General features: G+C 39.9%; 1 protein-coding gene across 1 annotated transcript; it reads left to right on the top strand.

Annotated features, from left to right (window-relative positions):
• Nucleotides 1-790: 790 nt before the first annotated feature.
• Nucleotides 791-19,387, top strand: LOC143351316 (bromodomain adjacent to zinc finger domain protein 2B-like; the record flags this gene model as incomplete). Its single annotated transcript, XM_076782819.1, has 16 exons — nt 791-913; nt 1,590-1,634; nt 3,023-3,076; nt 5,346-5,544; nt 5,614-5,733; nt 6,037-6,610; nt 6,704-6,923; nt 7,167-7,914; nt 7,990-8,250; nt 8,334-8,832; nt 9,118-9,463; nt 10,414-10,535; nt 10,607-10,748; nt 10,858-10,988; nt 11,799-12,083; nt 12,279-19,387. Coding segments are annotated over 16 exons (4,053 nt in total), but the record flags the coding sequence as incomplete, so codon positions are not given.
• Nucleotides 19,388-19,799: the final 412 nt, after the last annotated feature.

Raw genomic sequence — 19,799 nt, 5'->3', positions numbered from 1 at the left:
AAAAAATCCTAATAAAACTGTAATGTAATTGTTCTTTTAATTGCTCGAGTACGGCGAAGCAGTTCTTACCACGCATTGAAATCACCGAATAAATTGCGTGCGTCGTGGCTTTTCGTAAATACTGGAATCACGAGTCATTCGTTTCAAACGTTGACATTTCTTTCTAAACCTTTAGATTTACTGTTATACTGAATCCTTACACAATTCATATCAATTTTAACTGTATTTATCATACCGATGTTAAGCAACTGTAAAATGTAATACAATTTATCCCATGAATGAAATTATATTCCAAACATTTGAGAATTCGTTTAATGTATTAATTAGTAGACTTCACATAAAAAAATGTGTCCTTATCACCAATTTTTTTTTATTAAATTCAAGTAAAAATATTTAAAAAAGTATTGCAAACTCAATATTTCGCTGATCTTTATTCAAATTTCGTTAAATTACATAAATTACATAAATTACATAAATTTATTATAAACTTTTTTATTCAAATAACAAATTCAACGCCAGTTTAATTTAAACTCCGAGTTTTGACATTCCGGTAGATCACAGTTCTTTCGTTCGTTTTCAAATCTCGTTGCATCTTTTCAAAATACAAATTTCGCGCGAGAAAGTTCGAAGAAAAGAGTGATAATTATTACCAGAAGCTGGCATTTTATGCTCACGCGACGCGCGTTTATTTTGAGGCGTTAGAAAACGATTACGAATTTGTTGAGCGTCGAGGTTCCCTAGTGTCGATGATGGTTAGCTGGAAAAAATGAAAATGATTGTGTAAAATTTGCTCACGATAACAAAATTGACGGATGCGAGTGACGTGTGTATATGGCATTGTGCGCAGGCTCGGAAAAAACGGCAGGAAGAGGTGGAGAAGATACGACTGGAGGAGCAACAACGGAAGCAACAGGTAATCCTAAAACGGTTGTTACACGCACCCTGGTTTCTCTGTGCTCGATCGTTGTCCAGCTCCGTTTTACATTCTCCGCCCCTCTCCCCAGCAGGGCTGTTTAAATAAAAGTCGACGTCGAGCATTCTCGCCATTCTGGCAAACGTTGTTCAGCGATCGTTTTTAGTTTTCTTTTTCCCCAACCCCTTACTGCATGCATTTTAAGAATAAAACAAATTCTTCAGGTCACTGAAAGTTGCAGAAAAATTATTTTTTAATTTCATTTTGAAATACAAAAATAGTCGTTCGCCCTATCCTAGCTAGTAGTAGGATGAACAACTATTTTTGATTTAGAATACAGAACTCGCGATTGCAGTCCGTGCAAAATATAATTTTTATTTTTATTCAGACACGAGTATATAAATCAGAAACTGGAAACTTGTATAATAAATATATGGCACGTCATGCAGTAAGGAATTAAAGAGACACTAGACCGTTTGCCTGGAAATAATTTCGAAATAATATGCGGAAGTTGAGTTTAGTCGTACGAGTCGCGTTGTTTCCCTTTGTTTGTTAAATCCTTTTATTTTCTGTACTCCCTTTTGATTCACTTTGTTACATACCCCGACGAATTACTAGACGCGTATACAATGTTCCGACGACGACGATATAAATGAAATTAATTCTGATTCCCCAGGAACGGGAGCTGAAGCGGCAACAGGCGGTCATGTTGAAAGAACAGGTGAGTCCAGCCATAGATCACGAGTCCTTTCAGATCGTGTCATTTGCTGTAGACTAGACGGTGTGCGTGTGTGTGTTCCGTAGAAATTAGCTTTCGTTTCATTATCTCCATCGCTTTCGTTCATTGTTTCTCATATTAATCTACGCTGTGTCATAAATTTCAGCTCGATTTACTTTCATTTCCCTCTTGGTACAAAATCGTTATTGTTCTTTTGTAGTACTACGTTACAGAAATTTTGTCTGTTCTTTTTTTTTTATTAACATAATTTCAAATCGCGTCCTTAATTTTTTAATTAAAAAAACGAAGCTGTACGACGGTGAGGAGATCATGATATCGCGTTTTAATTATTCGAATCTCTTGTTTTGTTACGTATTATCGCTCATCTTTTTTATTTTTTGTCGAGTTGTTTTTATAGACATGCTCTGCCGAACTTTTGTCACACGTTTGCTTCTCGTTTAGTCGTGGTACGCTGTAACTTGTCTTTGGCTACGAACGTAGTTTTCGTATTAACGAGTAAATGTTCTCGGCTGTGAGCTTGTCCTCGAGCTGAAATAGACCAGTCCCCAGTCGTTTTTATACTCGTAGACGTTGTAGCTGAAAAAGGTAGTTGGGCAGATTTTGTTCGCGAATAACGAATAAAAAATTAAGGTTCATTCGTAAATTTCCGATTCGCCTGGACGTCGATTTACATTAACAAACACGTCACGTCACTTTAATTAATGATATTAATTACTTAAACAAAACAGTATTTTCATAAATATTAATATTATAAAGGTTTCACTTACTTCCTTATCATTTGTGATGTAGAATTTAATTCTTTCCAAAACGTATATAAAACATTTTTGCTAAAAGATTCATTGACCTTTGTTAGCGACTTGGTAGATGTTACAACTAGTTAAATCATCTGTGAAATCGTTAAGGAAAATAAATCAGACAATTTCTAGAGCCCTAGAAACCACTTAGGAAATTCCATATCTCCTAATAGGTGAAACAGGGCTGCATTTCGAAACACTCTACCAAACGAGAAAGTATTAATACATTTTGACCAAAGAGGACAGAACAATGTCTTTTTCCGTAGGTTGTAAAGTAATGGTCCGTTAATGGATTATAATGGACGAACGAAATCTGAGCGAAAGTTAGTTTTCGAGTGACTCTGAAATTTTGTATACGTCGTTCGCGAATGAAATTTGGCCGACTACGGTTCGGGCGTACTAGAATAAGTAAAATTTCTCTGTAACTTTTCAATCTACGACCGTGACGTTCGTTATTACCGCGACGGGATTCGGAACATTGTAACCAGCCGCGCAAAAGAGAACGAGAAGTACTGTTAGCCAGAGCGTAGAGGTAGTTTGAGCACTGGTGGACTGTGGATGTGTTTTGTGCCGCAGATGTACATGCAGGAGCTCACCAAGCAGCGCGAGATGCTCTACACCGTCGAGCTGGTATGTCACATACCCAATCTAGTTTAATAAGTGACCTCGCTAAACCGAACGAATCGAATTTCATGAACTTTAAACTGCTCGCCGACTCCCGGTAGTCGTTGTCGATCGAGTCAGCCGACCATCGATCAATTGAATCTTTCACGAAGCGCGTTTTTCTTACCCGATCGCAGATTCCGTGGTAAATCGCTGAGATTCGACCGATCGACGACTGCGAATCAAACGATCGATAACGATTAGCTGACTTTGTACGACGAGTTTAATGTTGGCACGTTTGATGCGAGTTCGAGACTAATCTGCACACGTTGATTTCTCCGGGGATGGGCACGTTCGAGTGAATTTGTCATTTAAATACGTCTGATATACCGAATATGTGTATTCGATTCTTAGAATAAGTTGTGATAATAATACAAAGTATTATTTACATTTTTAAAGGACAATTTACATCTATTTTTGTGACTGAATATTATTCAGTTTCATCGAGGAATAAAAAATACATCGTCGTTTGAAGTAATAACATTATTTAGCTTTACTTTCAAATTTAGATACGAATCGAATTATTTATAAAATTTCTGTAAGTCTTAAGAAAAACACACCACTAGATCTGTCTCTGTTAATAGTCCTACAGTTACCGAAACCAATAAACTTTTATCGAATGCTTCTAGTAGTTCAACTACGAACGCCACACAAATTATCGAAGTATTCGAATACTTTCAGAATTATATTTTGCCCATCCCTGGAATACTCGTCGAAGATATACGAAGACACTTCGAGATCTTCCACGAACGATCGACAAATGAATGCGTCTAACAAGATGTTCGCGAGCAACGATAATAACCGCTATTCGAGGCCTCCGCGATTGATATTCTTTTGAGGACTTTTCTGGTAAAAATCGCGCCATTTTGGAAGCGATTTCTGACGACTCGTCTTCATTGCAGTGTAAACTACATTAGAATATTTTTAGTTTCACGAAAATTTAACGCAATTTCCAACAAAATCACATTAATTAATCTGTCTAGCTTCAAATTAGCAACCTGAATCCCGCCATTTTGACATTCTTGATTGAATTGTGATTTTATCGCGTAATTTTGACGGGACCAGACTTGTGCATCCATTTAAGTTTGAAAAAGCATCAAAACCGTTGTTGCAGGGATGCTTTTACAAATATGGCGTGTTTAGAAACTCTTAAACGTAGTTTTTACGATACCAAAGGCTTTAATTAAATAGTCGATCGAGGCTAGCGAAGCTTCAGCGCCAACGAAACGTCGAAATTCGCTTCCAAAGGGCTACCATTGAAACCCAGAACAATATCATCTGCATTAATATTCGCTTTCCAAGAGATTTACATTCACTAATCAGTCTCGCGATGACAATATAACACAGTTCGTGATCAATCATTTGCATCGTAGGCGCTTTTCTTCACTTTGTGATCATATCGACGTCAAAAGCCGTTCAGAGGTTGATCGGAACCCCTTGCATTTCGCGATACTAATCGACAAATTTTCTAAAATTACGATATCAGAGAAAAAAGATAACCGAAAACAATCGGGAAATAAGCGTCAGCGAATTGTCGTTCGAAAGTTGAGTAATTATTTAGCAAACGAGCCACCACACTAATTTTGATAAGATCGAAATAAGGTTGTTGAAATAATATAAACTCTAACTAAATAGAAACCACTCGAAAGAAAATGCCTTTGCATGCAATATTACTCAGAGTCAAGATTCCGTTCCTACCTCGGTAATTCTGAGAATATTCAGAGGATTCGTAATACCCCTTAATGTAGAACGGTCAGATAGATTAACGTGCTTATGATCATAGTGGTACAAGCACAATAGACCCTTTGAACATCAGTAGAAACCCAAAGCAACGCTCGCTATATTTTCATATTATTGTGATCCATTGACTCATTTTCTAAATAATTACCGAAAATTGCAAGACAGTGTTCGAAGTGAAAAAAGAAACTAGGAAACGTAGTAGCTGAATTATTGAACGGAGTGTGGTTGGGTAACAGTTGCACGGTATTTTGAATAAAAGAAATCGATCTACGAGGCGATTTTTACAATTGCATCCGTGTACGCACCACTGTCATGCGTAGCTTCTCTAAAAAGGATTTGGGACGGTTGTAGAGTTTGTCGTAGTCCGTGCGTGCCAAAAGTTGTTGCTTCCAACGGAATTCACGAGACGTCCTCGTCTTTGTTGAGTCTGCATGAACATACCTCCCCCGTTTCCTTCTTCCTTTCTCTCGTTCAATGGTTTCGTTCGTCGTCCTAGGAGAGGGAGAGAAGGAGGCAGCATATGGCGTTGGTACGGGCGCTCGAGAATCGCCGAAAGATGGAAGAACGTGAAAAGAAACGCTTAGAGGCTAGGGCCGAGAGAATAGCGACGAAAGAGAAACGAGCCGAGCAGAGAAAAATGGAGATGGAGCTGATCGAACAGATCAGAAAACCCGTGGAGGATATGGAACTGACAGGTACGTTCTCGGATATCCTCGCGCGAGGCAATAGGGGATCTTTGCTACGTGACTGCTCTCTCGTTTCAGATCACAGACCACTGCCAGACCTGAAACGAATACCTGGACTCAAGCTGTCCGGCCAAGCATTCTCGGACATTGTCATGGTATTCGAGTTTCTGCACAATTTCGGGGAGACTTTGGGCTTCGGTGAGTACTCGTTTACTGCACCGTGCAATCGTCATTCGAAACGTTGGAAACGAAAACGTACTATTTTGAATTTCAACCCTTTATAGCACGAGACATTTTTAATATTTCGCTACAGCAGGTCCAATTGCGATTCACCTATTTGTAATAACGAGAAGCTAATTCACTGTGATATATTTAATGCTCTTTAATTTTCAACAAGCAGTATACAAAGCTGGAAAGTGAACATTTTCCTATTTAGAACCAAAGTTACCCAAAACGTTGGTCACCGTATGGATGTGTTAAGTCTCTGTTTAATTCCTTCAGACATGGACTCGCTACCGAGTCTGAAGAGTCTCCAGTTGGCACTCCTCAACGACGAGGAGGCCGAAGAGGAGATGCTGTCGGTGATGACGCATCTGCTGGTGTGCGCGATCGAAGATCCAGGGATCCCACAGCCGGCACGTCACACGACAGGACTCGGTCAGAGTCTGCGACAGGCTGACATTACGCACGCGAACATCAGCGAGGTGTTGCGGATCTATCTGTACGCGAACGCGACCGGGGAAGTGAAAGCTTTGACCGGCGTCTGCCTCGAACGAGAACGCGACAAAAAGTTCGCCGATCATCATCAAAACGGCGGCGACTATGCCTCGACTTGTTCGGGAAAGAACGCCCAGTTCTATGAACATCTGCACAATAACGAGACCTGGAAGATGTCCGAGAGGCTGAGGGACAAGCCTTTCTTGGCGCTGAATCCGACGCACAAGGCGCAGATGCTTGCGTTCCTCTGCAACGAGCTGTTGCAGAACAAGGCTGTGATCAGGCAGATCGAGGGAAGCTTGGAGACGGTAGCTCAGCTCAGGAAAGAGAGATTCGTCCTGGACACCAAGATCAGGAAGTGAGTAACCCTTTCTAACCCAGCTTCGACGTTTATTGGTAATTGTTCTTAAATGAGATTGATGTCGACCGTAACCCCCCTGTTTGCTCGCAGACTCAGACAATTGCACAGTCGAAAGGTCCGAATGGAAGCGGTCGGCGTGATCGTGAACAAAACCGGCGACACTATCACTATAGAGAAGAAGGAGGTCGACGACGAGAGCAACACGACTTCGACGGCGGTGGGAACGACACCCACGCCGGATGAGATTCATCACGAGGACGAGGTCGAAGACATGTCCGAGAACGAGAGCGAAGGGACTCAGCCTGAAGAGGTTTGCATATAACTTGTTTAAACTTTCAATTTCTAGGGGGAAATACGACTGGGATATTTACTTTTTATTTTGAAAACGCTCGAAAAGTAAATAGTAAATGAGATAGTCGTATTTCTTCACGTATAATGTACACCAAAATAGTTGAGTAAACTGTTGTAATTCTTGAGTTGTTAGGTCTAGGGCGTAGATACTTTAATGCTTAATATTTTTCATATAAAATGTACTCGATTGACCGTGCTTCAGGAGGAAGACAAAAATTTATCCGGCGAGGAGCTCGGCAAGAAACTGGACAAACTGTTGAAACAATCGGAGGAGCAACTGCAGAAGCTGAACAGCTCTTCGAAGCAACTTCGAGCGCACATATTCGGCCAGGACAGGTACTGGAGAAGATATTGGGAGCTGGCATGCGCTGGTGGCATCTTCATCGAAGCTATGGAGAGCGCTGAACCGGAAGTTCTGGAGCTACAGGCCGAGTTGGACGAAAAGTACAAAGACGTGCCAGTGGAAGAGAAACCCGAGACGAAGCAAGAGGACACGAAAACGAACACCGAGAACCGGGAGAACGAAGCTCCGAACAACGTGAAAGAGGAGAAGAAGTTTAACTCGAACGAGCAAGAGGAGGACGTGAAGCCGCTGGTGGATAAAGCGAAATCCGAAATCGAAGATGTTAATTGCAAGAAGGAACACGTGCAGAACTGCGGATCGGAGAACTCGACGAAGGTAAAAGAGGAGAAGAAGCATGACGTCGACGGTATGACTGACGCGAAGACCAACGTCACGTCGGAGGAAATTAAACAGGAGACAGAAGTAGTCAGCATGGACGTAGACATGAAAGAAGAAACGAAGAAAGAGCACGAAGACATGGACGAAGACATGAAACCAGTTAGAATAATGGAAGATAAAATTTGCGAAACGATCCCTAACGGTGATAAATACAATCACGTCAACAATCTTCATAACGGCAAAGAGTTAAATGGAACATTTATTTCCAGTAAGATACATTCCCCGTTCGATTTTAATGCCCGCGTTCCTGGAACATTTTCGGTACTTACGTCGATAATTGCAGATAACAGCAACGAGTTCAATTGGTTTTCGATTCTGCCACGCGAGACATGCGACACTCCGGGACCGAGTACCAAACAAATTTTCGGAATAGCTGAACCAACCGAGCTGAGAATCCCCGTTTTTCCCCCTCCAGCTAGTCCGAATTACGATAGGTGCGATAGCCCAGCGCCCTTGATTTTAACCCAAGACGAAGCGGCACAGCTAGAGTACCTAAAAGTGCACGGTCTACCGCCCCCGGGAGAAGCCAAGCCAGTACCAAAAGGTCAGTATACCAAATTTGACGCTAGCTAGGAGAAAAAACCACTGACAAAGAATTTATTAACGGATCCTGTTGTCGATTTTTAGATCTACGATACGGTTGGTGGAGAATAATGGACGTCGACACGTTTCAAGAGCTGCTGGAACACTTTCATTCGCGCGGCGTCCGCGAGAAAGAATTGAAACGTACAACGTGGGCAACGATGGAGTCGTTCCTGGCTGTTACAGGCAGGATTAACGTTGACCCTGGCAATCTTACTGCCACCGAGCTGCAACAGACTCCCGACGAACCCGATACACTCATTCCGAAACCAGATAATCCGGAAACTTGGAGCGAGCAAGTCGCGTTACGCGTGGACGCGCAGCTTTTGGAGCAGGTCGAGGCTCTCGAAGACAAGGTCGCCAATGCCAGCATGCAGGTCAAAGGCTGGAAGCTTCCTCCGCGGGCGGGAACCGAGGAGGCCGAAGAAATCGAAAAGTTGAACGAAATGGAAAAAATCAGTGCGGTCGAACAGGCACGGCAAAGGTTACTGTCTCTGGAAGCCGCCATAGAGAGGAGATACTTGAAGCCACCGTTAGGTGTTTGGTAAGCCGGCTTACAAAGCTATATTTCTGATTAATTGGAGCAACTGCGGTTGGATCGAAGTGAACTGACCGTTTAAGATTGGTTCCCTGATTAACAATCGTAAAAAGACTAGTGGTAGAAAGTATTGGCATCAATTTTGCCACAATTGCCAATTGGCCACAGGGAAGCCTCCCTGTATATACGACAATAACTGTCTTTTTAGTGTAACTAGTTCATTTTGTTCCGACTATAGCATCGTGTGTCGAGTGGAATATTGCGAATTGATTTGTGCCTTTTGCATTGCAGCACGGGGGATCCAAATTTGGCAGCGTTGAAGGCGGAACAAGCAGCGGCTGCAAACGCCAACTCAAATAACTCAGATCCGAGCAATCAGACGCCAGCGCCTCAAGAAGAAACAACTCCGAGAGGGCTGAACAACTGGCGAGATGCAACAGCTCGAGCACACACGTCGGCTCAGCTCGCCATGGCACTTTACATGTTGGAGGCAAGCATCGCCTGGGACAAGAGCATCATGAAGGCTGTGAGTCTAACACCAGCTAGAAACTCGGTCTGCGTCAAGCTACGAAACCGCTGCGTCTCACTCAAAGCTACCAATCAGTACAATCAGCTATTGACTACTTCTCAGGCCTCTGTGGGTATTCGCACTAACTTACTAACCAAAACTGTCCTTTATTTTCTGCCTAACTCTCGCCCTTCCCGCAACGGTGGACCACAGAGAGCATATCGCTTTCATTGATAATTGTTTAAAGGATTTAGTGAAAGATTACACTGTTTATTCACATCAAACGAAATGCTCTTCGCGTGGCACTTTCCACAAATACATGTATACATATATACATCCAGTGTCAGAAAATATTTTTAAAAGTCTAGTGACATTTTTGCGGGAGCGAACAATGCGGCAGTTGTATTTGCGAATTTTATCGTTTGTTCAAATCCCTACGATTAATACTGGATGTGCTTTGACAACACGAGCGTTGACAAGCTGAAGACAAATTTTCTAGAAAGCTGCTATAAACAAAAAACAGAAATAGTATATTAATACATCTAATGGTGGTTAGAGTCTAACGTAACGGTAGCATGCAAGAAAAATATGCCGCTTATCTTGTCTACTAATTTTTTCCTTTAATGCTTCGTATTTTTCCTTTTGTAGAGTTTTCTGCTTCCACCTTTATTTATCATAACTGCTGATTGACGTTATGTGCATAATATTTTAAACAAAATATCCAATTACTTTGATGCTAATTTAAAGAAATTTTAATTTATCCGCCCCAACTTCGATGCATCGAAATTCAATTTAAAAATTGTGGAGTTAATATGCACGATAAAGTGAAATTGAAGTTTTAAATGCTTTGCGTTAGTTCCTTTAAGCAAATATATCTATACACCAGCTTATCCTACGTTGTTTTTATTGTTTGAACAATGTATCTTATTTTTATACATTAACCTTTATTGCATTTAATATGGTTTTTAACTTTAAACGCTTGGTTAATGATATAGCGCTGAAATATTAAAATATCTTTGGTTTAATCTGAGTAGAATTTTCAACTTTAAATGGAGAGTTTTTCTTTCTATTTGTTACAGAATTGTCAGTTTTGTCACAGCGGAGATAACGAAGACAAATTGCTACTGTGTGATGGCTGTGACCGCGGCTACCATACTTACTGTTTCCGTCCAAAAATGGAAAACATTCCTGATGGTGACTGGTAAGTAATTGCATTCTAAATGTTCAAGACGTTATCGCGACACCATCTTCAATCGAAACGATCGCTTTCAGGTATTGTCACGAATGCATGAACAAAGCAACAGGGGAACGAAATTGTTTGGTATGTGGAAAAAGAGTTGGTAAAAACTTAGTGCTATGTGAACTCTGCCCACGTGCTTATCATACCGACTGCCATAATCCTGTTATGCCAAAAGTGAGTGACATTGCCGTCCCGACTATTTGCACAACCACGATCAAAATTTTGCCAAACGTGATAAATTATATCCGGTTGTTTCGTTCACTTACGTGTATCATACTTTCAGATGCCAAGGGGAAAATGGTATTGTTCTAATTGCCACAGTAAACAACCAAAGAAGAGAAATAGTAGTCGAAGGAGTCATACCAAAGGCGGAGGCACCAGAGAAAGTGAAAGTTCTGATCATCCACCAGCTAGGTGATTACGTTAAAAACAAACAAACATTGTCGACTCGCTGACTTAACGACGTTTCATACGAATGTACAAGTAGACAAACAAACAGCTACCAAGCTAAAACCATGATTTAATAACGTTCAGCGAACGTAAACGATGAACGAATAATTTTCAATCGAATAAGAACAAAAAAAATAACGTTTTAAAACGAACGAACATGCACTGCTCTCATGCGATTATACCGAACTTATATATCCTCGGCCCGTGTTATGCACTCGTCGAAAATTATTGTTGTAAGGAATTTAAGTATTTATACTCTATGCAGGGTGTTCCACGATAGGTTAGTTATAATCACGCTTCCACGTAAACGCAAGTCGTCGTTAAGTAGGTTTTCCCTCGTTCGAGCGAAGTTCTATGCCCCGTGAATAAAGAATCTTGTTAGGTCCCATCGTCGGGACACCCTGTACTTCGTACAGCGTGTTGCTTAACGATCAGCGACTATGGGACGGGGTATTTTCTTAGAGAATTCGTCGTAACGGTGTAGAGCTGCGTTCAGGTTCTATGGTTACTCGAAAATGTAAAAAAAAATAAATAAATAAAATACGAAAATGGGCGAAAAGGGCGAGAGGAAAAAAGCGAGACAAAAAAGTACATAGAATGAATGACAGAGAGTCAGAAAGACGAAATATTCCATCGAGAACAACGTACCCGTCTCAGGCGGAAAACACACGCTCGAGTCTTATGCATTCGTCCAGAAGCTTTTGCGACGGGAAACACCTCCTGCAAAGAGGAAGCTAATCGTGCAAATAATTTCTCTGTTGTTTTGCGTCGCAGTCCAACGCCGTCAACGGCATCGAACACGCACGTAGAGGACGTCAGTTCGTCGGAACCGGCAACCCCTACCGCCTCGCCACGGAAGGAGGGAAACAATAGGACACTCACGAAGAAACAACAACGAGAGCTGGCTCCTTGTAAGATGCTACTCGAACAGTTGGAGCAACAGGACGAGGCCTGGCCGTTCCTCTTACCGGTGAACACCAAACAGTTCCCGACCTACAAGAAAATCATTAAAACGCCCATGGATCTCAGTACGATCAAGAAGAAATTGCAGGACTCCGTGTAAGTTGCACGCGTACCAACGACTACCTAGTTAACTAAAGTTCTTACTAAAAAAAAGTTCATTTAAAAAAAAAAAACACGTCTAAGATCTAGCAAAAGCTCTCTCTAACTTGATCTCGTCAGCTTCGATCGACACAAAAAAAAAAACTTGGACAAATCCGAAAAACATGTTCCAACGAGTGCTTCTCGATACAGGTACAAGTCTCGCGAAGAGTTTTGCGCCGATGTCAGACAGATGTTCATCAACTGCGAGGTATTCAACGAGGACGACAGTCCCGTGGGGAAGGCCGGACACGGGATGCGCAGTTTCTTCGAAATGCGTTGGACCGAGATTACCGGCGTGCCGCCAGCGCAGCAGCACCCACAAACGCATAGCTGAGGATCGGTTCGATCTCGCAACACCTGCAACAGTTTTGCCCACTTCTACTACTAAGAGAGGTAGTGTGTCCATGGAACAATCGCCTGGGAGTCGTCGAAGAGTGACCGAAAGCGAGACCTTCGTTCCCATGCATGTCGACCTCGTTCTAGCGGTCGACCGAACGCAAACTCGATAGAAACTCCGTAAACGCGAGCAATATCAACGTGCGCGCGCTCGTTCGCCTCCCCTAAACCCTCCCGACGCTCGTTTCTCGCTGTGATCGACGCTCGCGTGGGCGCTCCTCGTGTTCTGATCTACTCGATGCTCGAATTTTAAGGTCGTCGCACGTTTGATTACGCAGCGAACGAACAGCAACGATTGCCAGCACATTACTCTATTAGGGCGTGAAAACCATAAATTATTGCGCGTTTCAGTAGTCGCTTCGCTTCCTAGTCGTTTCTAAATCGTCCATCGAAATCAAATAGACGTGACCTGACTCTCTATAACCGATGCTAACGTTTGCTTCTGGGGGGAATATAGTAAGTCCTCGATTTTCACAATTCATTTTTTCCTGCGGTTTCCTTGCAAGTCAAATTGTATGAATGTGATGTATTGCTAGGAGAAAAAAAAGATGAGTCACACGCTAGGAATAACGTGGTTCCATGAACAAGGGGGACAATTTTGAGTAACTCCGTTGCTTGCATAAATTGTTAGCCACAGACCTTAGGAAGGCTGTCTAAAACGCTCAATATCGCAATTCTTTCCAGATCTGACGTTTCTTTCTCTTTACAATACATCTGATATACAATCTTAGGTTCAGGAGTTAATTAAAATTGCACAGATCCATATGTGAAAACTGTGAAGAGAAGAAAAAGTTCGTGTAATATGTATATACATACACGTACACAAAATATGTATAAAGACTCGAGTGGGAGCGTAACCGCGTAACTCGAGGACTTGCTGTATCGATAAACAATTGCATTTGTATTTATTCTTATTATTCGGTTTGTTTATTTTTAGAACTAGTTGCAAAGACAACCAAGTCGTTAGCTGCTTCCACGTCGTTATTGAAAATGAAATTGGAATTCTGTAATTCACCCACTGCACAGTACTTTAAGTATAACTCTAACAACTAATGGCACACTTTTTGCATTCAGAGAACCAGCATAGTCTTGCGGAAGAACGTAATTATTTTCAAAATGATGGTAGAAAACTATAGGTCATCGTGCTTGAAATTACGTTTCATTGCAGCTATCATTTAATGAATTAAGGTTTCGAAATGCGCAATATTTTCTGGGACACCCTAATACACAATTATGCTCGTTTGTTGACAGCAACACTACCCATCCATACGAAATGTCGACGAAATTAGTCAAAAAAAAAAATTACATATATCTTCTAAGCGCGTAACAAAAGTTCAATGAAATATGACTCACGGAACAATATACGATATGGAGCATATACAGTGATGTGAATAATTTTAATTTTTAATTTTTTTTTATTTAATGGCTTCGTCTTATTAAAAAGCTAAAACCAACAAGGTTGTGTCGCAATCACGTTATAGCCAATGCACAAATCATTATTACGAATTCTATACATATGATTGAAAAAACTCAAGACTAACTATGAAACCAGTTCTAGTGATTGTGAAGAAAGACAGGCTCTAGATGTTTGGTCACTACATTTGAAGTACAGATGGATATTAGTGTCACACTGCTTGTGCCTCTTTTATAACTGTATATTTATTTGATTGTTATATTTTAATTACATATTTAACAATGTCTTAAGATTAAAATTAATAGCTGTTTCAAAATTTACAAGTATATATGCCTCCTTAACGTATTGTTCAATGGTCTATCAACCCTAAGTGGTTCACAAAAAGGAGATTAAATCGATTCAATTATGTACAGGGTTTATCATAACATTTGGGAGCCATTTCGGTGATAGATTGGTAATATAAAAACAATGTAAATAGTTTAAAAACCACAGAATCAGGCTTTCTTTCAATATTAATTTTTAAAAAGGTTAAAAAGGTTAAAAAGGTTAAAAATCTTTTAAAACTATCCATTTCATTACCTCATTCTTATTATTTCTAACACATAACAAATTACAGAAATATTATAGAAATATCAAGTCCTTGTATTACATAAGAAAAAAAAAATAGACTACCTTACAGAGTAACACAACCAACAACAAATAGAATCAATTGTAGCATTTAAATTAGAGTGGTACAGACAGCTATAACTTGGGAACAATATCAAATACGGAATATGTTTATATGAACATTCTGCATTGTTTTTAATTTCCAAAACCCTCATTGATATGACTTTTGCATATTATGATACACTCTGTATATACTTTTGTAGAACCATAAATTGTGAAAAGTATAATAATATCAAAGCAGAAGGGAAAGCCTGATGCAAGATAGCATAGTTTCCAAACAATTATCTACATGTATATCATATAAAATTCATGTTTTGCTTTTTCTAATACTAGACTTTTATATACCCATTAGTATATTTTTCTCCTTTCTTTTTTGCCCAGTAATATGAATATCATAGCTATTTCCTCCAGTATAAACTATATCAACAGTATAAATTTTGCTATGAACTACTTGCAGAGATTCAATAAAACAGAGTATACTGAGCAATGTTCACAATATGAGAGGAATCTGTTTGTTTGTCAATACAATATCCCGACCAATAGTGAAACAACTTTATCTCCAATACAACACTGGCTCCTTTCTTGCAATTAAATAAAAACTCATAGATTTCATGTGGAGTGATTTGGGAAAGACTATGTTCTCAGAACTAGTTGAACTCAAACTGGCCTCTCCAATAACGTTTTAACCTTTTCCATTTAGAATGCTAGTAATGCAACGTATAAATTTACGAAAAGTAATAAATCGATGTATATCCTTTTCACAGCAAAGTAATCGCGTAGTTTTCATGAAAATTCTGTTTTCGATCATCGAGTTGGCGCGAAAAAAATTGTTAAAAACAATTATCGGACTAAAGAAACATATAGACAGTGATGGGGTTGGTTCTGTTGCAAATAGTGCTAATACGTGATACGTGCGGCTCGGAAGTTAGCCTTCGTTTGCTTTGTCAAGCGAGTGACAACTTTAAATTGTTTCCAAATTCTTGACGAATGTTTTTTGAAGGCTTGTACGTTACCTTTCCGTAGCATTCAGCGAGAGGAACTTTTACGCCACATTTTGATACTCGTCGAAAATGCTTCCGCCAAACGAATTCTCCATTTAACCTCGTAGGGGTTGTTGGCACGCGATGTGGTTAATTCGAGAAGCTTTATCGACAAGGCACCGGAAGTCGCACGAGACAGAAATTAAACGCGGTAGATTACGTTTCGCGATTCTGGAGCTTCTCGAGAGATCGACGCGATTCGCGGACGGGAGACGTTTTAACTTCCGTTTTGCGAGGCAAACCCGAATAGGAAGGAAACACGATGTGCAAAATGGTCACTGTACTTACCGAGAATTAACGAGTTAAATTTTGCCTAAGCGAACACACGATGTAATTTGCGATTGTATTATACAGGCTTAGCGTCGAAGAGTCGGCAAAAGAAATATTTTGCAAATTAATGAATGTGAAAAAAAAAGAAAACAGAAAATATGTGTATGTACGTACACATAAATGTATAAATATGAATATAGTGTATATGTATACTATATAGATAGTCACATGAAAACATTGCAACACTCACACGCGAACACATTTGCCCACGAAAACGTCAGCACGATGAAAGGGTAATATTTGCTGCAGAGTAAGATACAATAGAATGACAAACGGAGTCAATCTTCCAATTAAGGACGAAGTTAATGCCATTCCACGGATTCTTTTCCCTTTTTTTCTTTTTTTTCTTCGTTTGCTTTGTCCTTTGTTTGCACTAGAATCATGAGTGAACAAATGCTCATCGGATGGCTGGAACGATTGCAATAAATAAAACCGATAGATCGACGCGGACGTTGACTAAAGGAACTACAGTATTTTAAACATGTTCGATGCAATTTACATTTTACGATACAATTAGGCTTTTCGTTAGGCAGAACAGGTGTTGCTTCATGTCGAAAACCTTTAATCGCAGAGTAATTTGGTCCTCTTTAGCGGTAAATGAAAATAGACTTTTAAGGGGAAAATACAACTATCCTATTTATTTTTTATTTGTTATATGAATTTATCGTGAGATAAAATAAATTAGAAAAACATGCAAAGTACAAATAAATAATTATAAAGATGAATGTATTTTAATACATGCTCCAATCACTTCATATATGAAACTGTATAACAATTTGCTTCATATAGATATAAACAAATATTATTTCTCCATATTGTTTTAAATTATATTTTTATTTATCACCAAAGGAGACCAAAATGCTGCGGTTAAAAGCTTTCAAAAGAAAGAGATCCTTGTTCAGAGTAGCGAACAGTCCAATTTCATTCAGCAAACAATCAATTACTTAAATCATTTACATTTCACAATAATAATCGTTACATGTACAGTGCAACGTTGCTTCCGCCGTTGGAAAGCATACATTGTTTAGTCATTATTTTATTCACTGCCGAAACGAACTTCCTAATAAGCAATATGTGACAGTGTTGGGCAAATTTTAATGAAACCATCGACGAAATTAATGTTTGACGAAATTGTTAGTCACTCGCATCATCGACTGAGTTAATAAATTATTCTCTAGCGACGTCAAGTCAAGAACATTGGAAATTTCTGTATCGCACATTTACAAGCTTCAACTATTTCAGAATATATTCTTGGGGATTTATTTTGAAAGTCGAACAAATAACGATTCAACGCGGTAGATTGAACGTTTTTAATCTTCAGGAATATATTCTTAAATAGTTGAAGTTTGCAAACGCGTGAAACAGAAATTTTCTAGAGATGAACTATTAATCTAATCAACCACGGTGACGAGCGACTAACTTAATATAATCAATATCGTCAATTCAGTAACCGATTAATTCTGACTAAATTTTTTTCCGATGACCATTTGTTCGAGAAAGATTTAGTCCATCGATGCCCAACCCTGATGATGCGAACACAAGTGCAACCGACCTTTGTAAACACTTACGAATACGTGGCTGGTAAACACGAATTATTTAACAATGCGTAATACTCGATGCACAAAGAATTGCGAGCATTCCCCACAATTTTCGTTCCTTCACGATTATATTCCAACAAATGTAATTTCGCTACATATTTCGATATCATGTTCGTAAGCAATATCGATGAATTCGATGGAATCGTTAGCGATTGCGTGCACGTCGTCGAATGGCAAGTCGTTTTTAACGAAGAATTGCGTGTCTCGTGGCAGAGCGATCGTGTTTACGTTTCTCGAGAATGAACGGCAGTTTTATCCTCCGTGGCGCCCAATTAGTGTCGCATACGACGTGTAAGTGTTCCCGAATTTTTATCCGCGTCGAGCTCCGCGACAGGACCTCGTTATTTATCGATCATTGTTCGCGTAGCGTTGGGAGATTTTTTAAGCGACGTTCGATTTCGAATAAGGTCTAGTAAACGTAATTGTACATCTCACGCGTTGTGCCCGTGGTGTCAAACGACGAGGCACACATTTTAAACGGATTCTATATCGCGCGTCACGGCGTCCTAAGAAGACGACGCATGGACAGTGGCGTTGGTAGTAATTTCTTGGATTTCCCAATAACCCCCGCGGTACCCTTTTACGCGAAGTGCGATCATCGTGCGACGATGAAAACGATCGACAAGAAACGTTCACGGTAATTCTTGTTTCTTTTCTTTATTTTTTTTTTTTTTTTTTTTTTTTAATGTAATTGATGTACATTATTGCTCGTAATAGCGGATAGGTTACGTAATAAGGAGGATTAAAGGGGAGAGAGACGAAGATGTGGTTCGGTCGTAGTGATTGTGCTAAACATTCGTAGTTTGTAAAAGTATTAGCTAGATTGTAAAAGAAAAATGCGGCGTGAAACGACTACGAGATAAACGATAATTATAAATAATGTGTACGGGGTGCGGCTGAACACGCGAACGCGGATGCACACCGTGTGCCGTCCTGACGCGATCCAGGAACGTTCGAACCCGGTAAGATCGTAACGAGTAAAACGCGCGTTCATTGACATTTAACGTAAAACACTTTCTTTGTTGTTTAATTCGAGAACGCAACCCGACATACGCTTTGTTTTCCTTGGAATTTTTGCGATCGGACGATCATCGATCGTCGCGCGCCTAGTTTAGTTTATTTCCTGTAGACGATCGTCCGGTTCTCGTAAGAACGAACGACGGACGAAGCTGTATTAATATATTTTGTTTGATTTGTGAGCGCAACATCGGGGCATTTCGCGATCTTACCGAATAGTTCTTCGGGATCGTACGTCGAGACGCGAATGTACGCGACGAAGATGGTGTAACGTCACTTTATGCACGCCTTGCACCCTCGTATTATAGCCGATGCATTAGACATCTCATACATTCAGACACACCCACCCACCACCAACAAGAACAACAAGAACAAATAATTTTTTAAGATTCAATTATTATTTAAATAGTACAGTTATATTGTTAGTATGAATAACGACGCTTTTTATACGAATTTTAGTTTTTAACGTCGATCTTATGATATATTATATGGTATAATGATAATGACAATGGTAATAACAATAACGATAAATGATATCGATAATGGAACAGATTAAAGAGAAACGGAAAAAATGCGCAAATGAGAAAAAGGGCGTACGAGAAAACGATAGAGAGAAAGATAGAGAGTGAGTGAGTGAGACAGAAAGGGTATCGAAAGAAAGACAGAAAGAGAGTGTGTGTTTAAGCTAGATGATTGTCTATAGTATAAACGAAGGCATACGTTAGGTAGCCTCGATGCTATTTAAACAGACTTAATTAATGTATTGCAAATGAATTAATAAAGTGTAAGCGAAGCGTGTATCTGTACAGTGAAATCTTTTTTCTGAGTTATTTGGATCGTTCAGATTCGTTGACGGTTTTTAGTTTATTTTCTTTAAGAGTGCTCGGGTCGTAGCGGGTAATAATTGGGTCACGTCGGGTCAAGATCTCGAAACAATTCCTCATATTCGTGTATCTGAATCTAAAGACCACTCGAACAGAATCGTATATTTAAAAACGTTTTTTAAGTGGCTTAAATATTCCCTCGAGCGATTTAATTGTGAATATCTACGTAACTATTCTGCCAACGAAAAGGAATAGTGTATGTGCATTCGAATTTCCCGTAGACGCCATAACTCGTTGTTCCACCCCACTATCTTATTCGATTTTGTATTTATCTGTGGCTACATTGCGAGTGCCTCGTAAGTTATGCTCAACGCGTGTTATTTTCT

Source organism: Colletes latitarsis, unplaced genomic scaffold (genome assembly GCF_051014445.1).
Source record: "Colletes latitarsis isolate SP2378_abdomen unplaced genomic scaffold, iyColLati1 scaffold0128, whole genome shotgun sequence".
NCBI lineage: Eukaryota > Metazoa > Arthropoda > Insecta > Hymenoptera > Colletidae > Colletes > Colletes latitarsis.
Note: the sequence above shows the minus strand (reverse complement) of the source record. Positions and strands in the feature narration are given on the sequence as shown.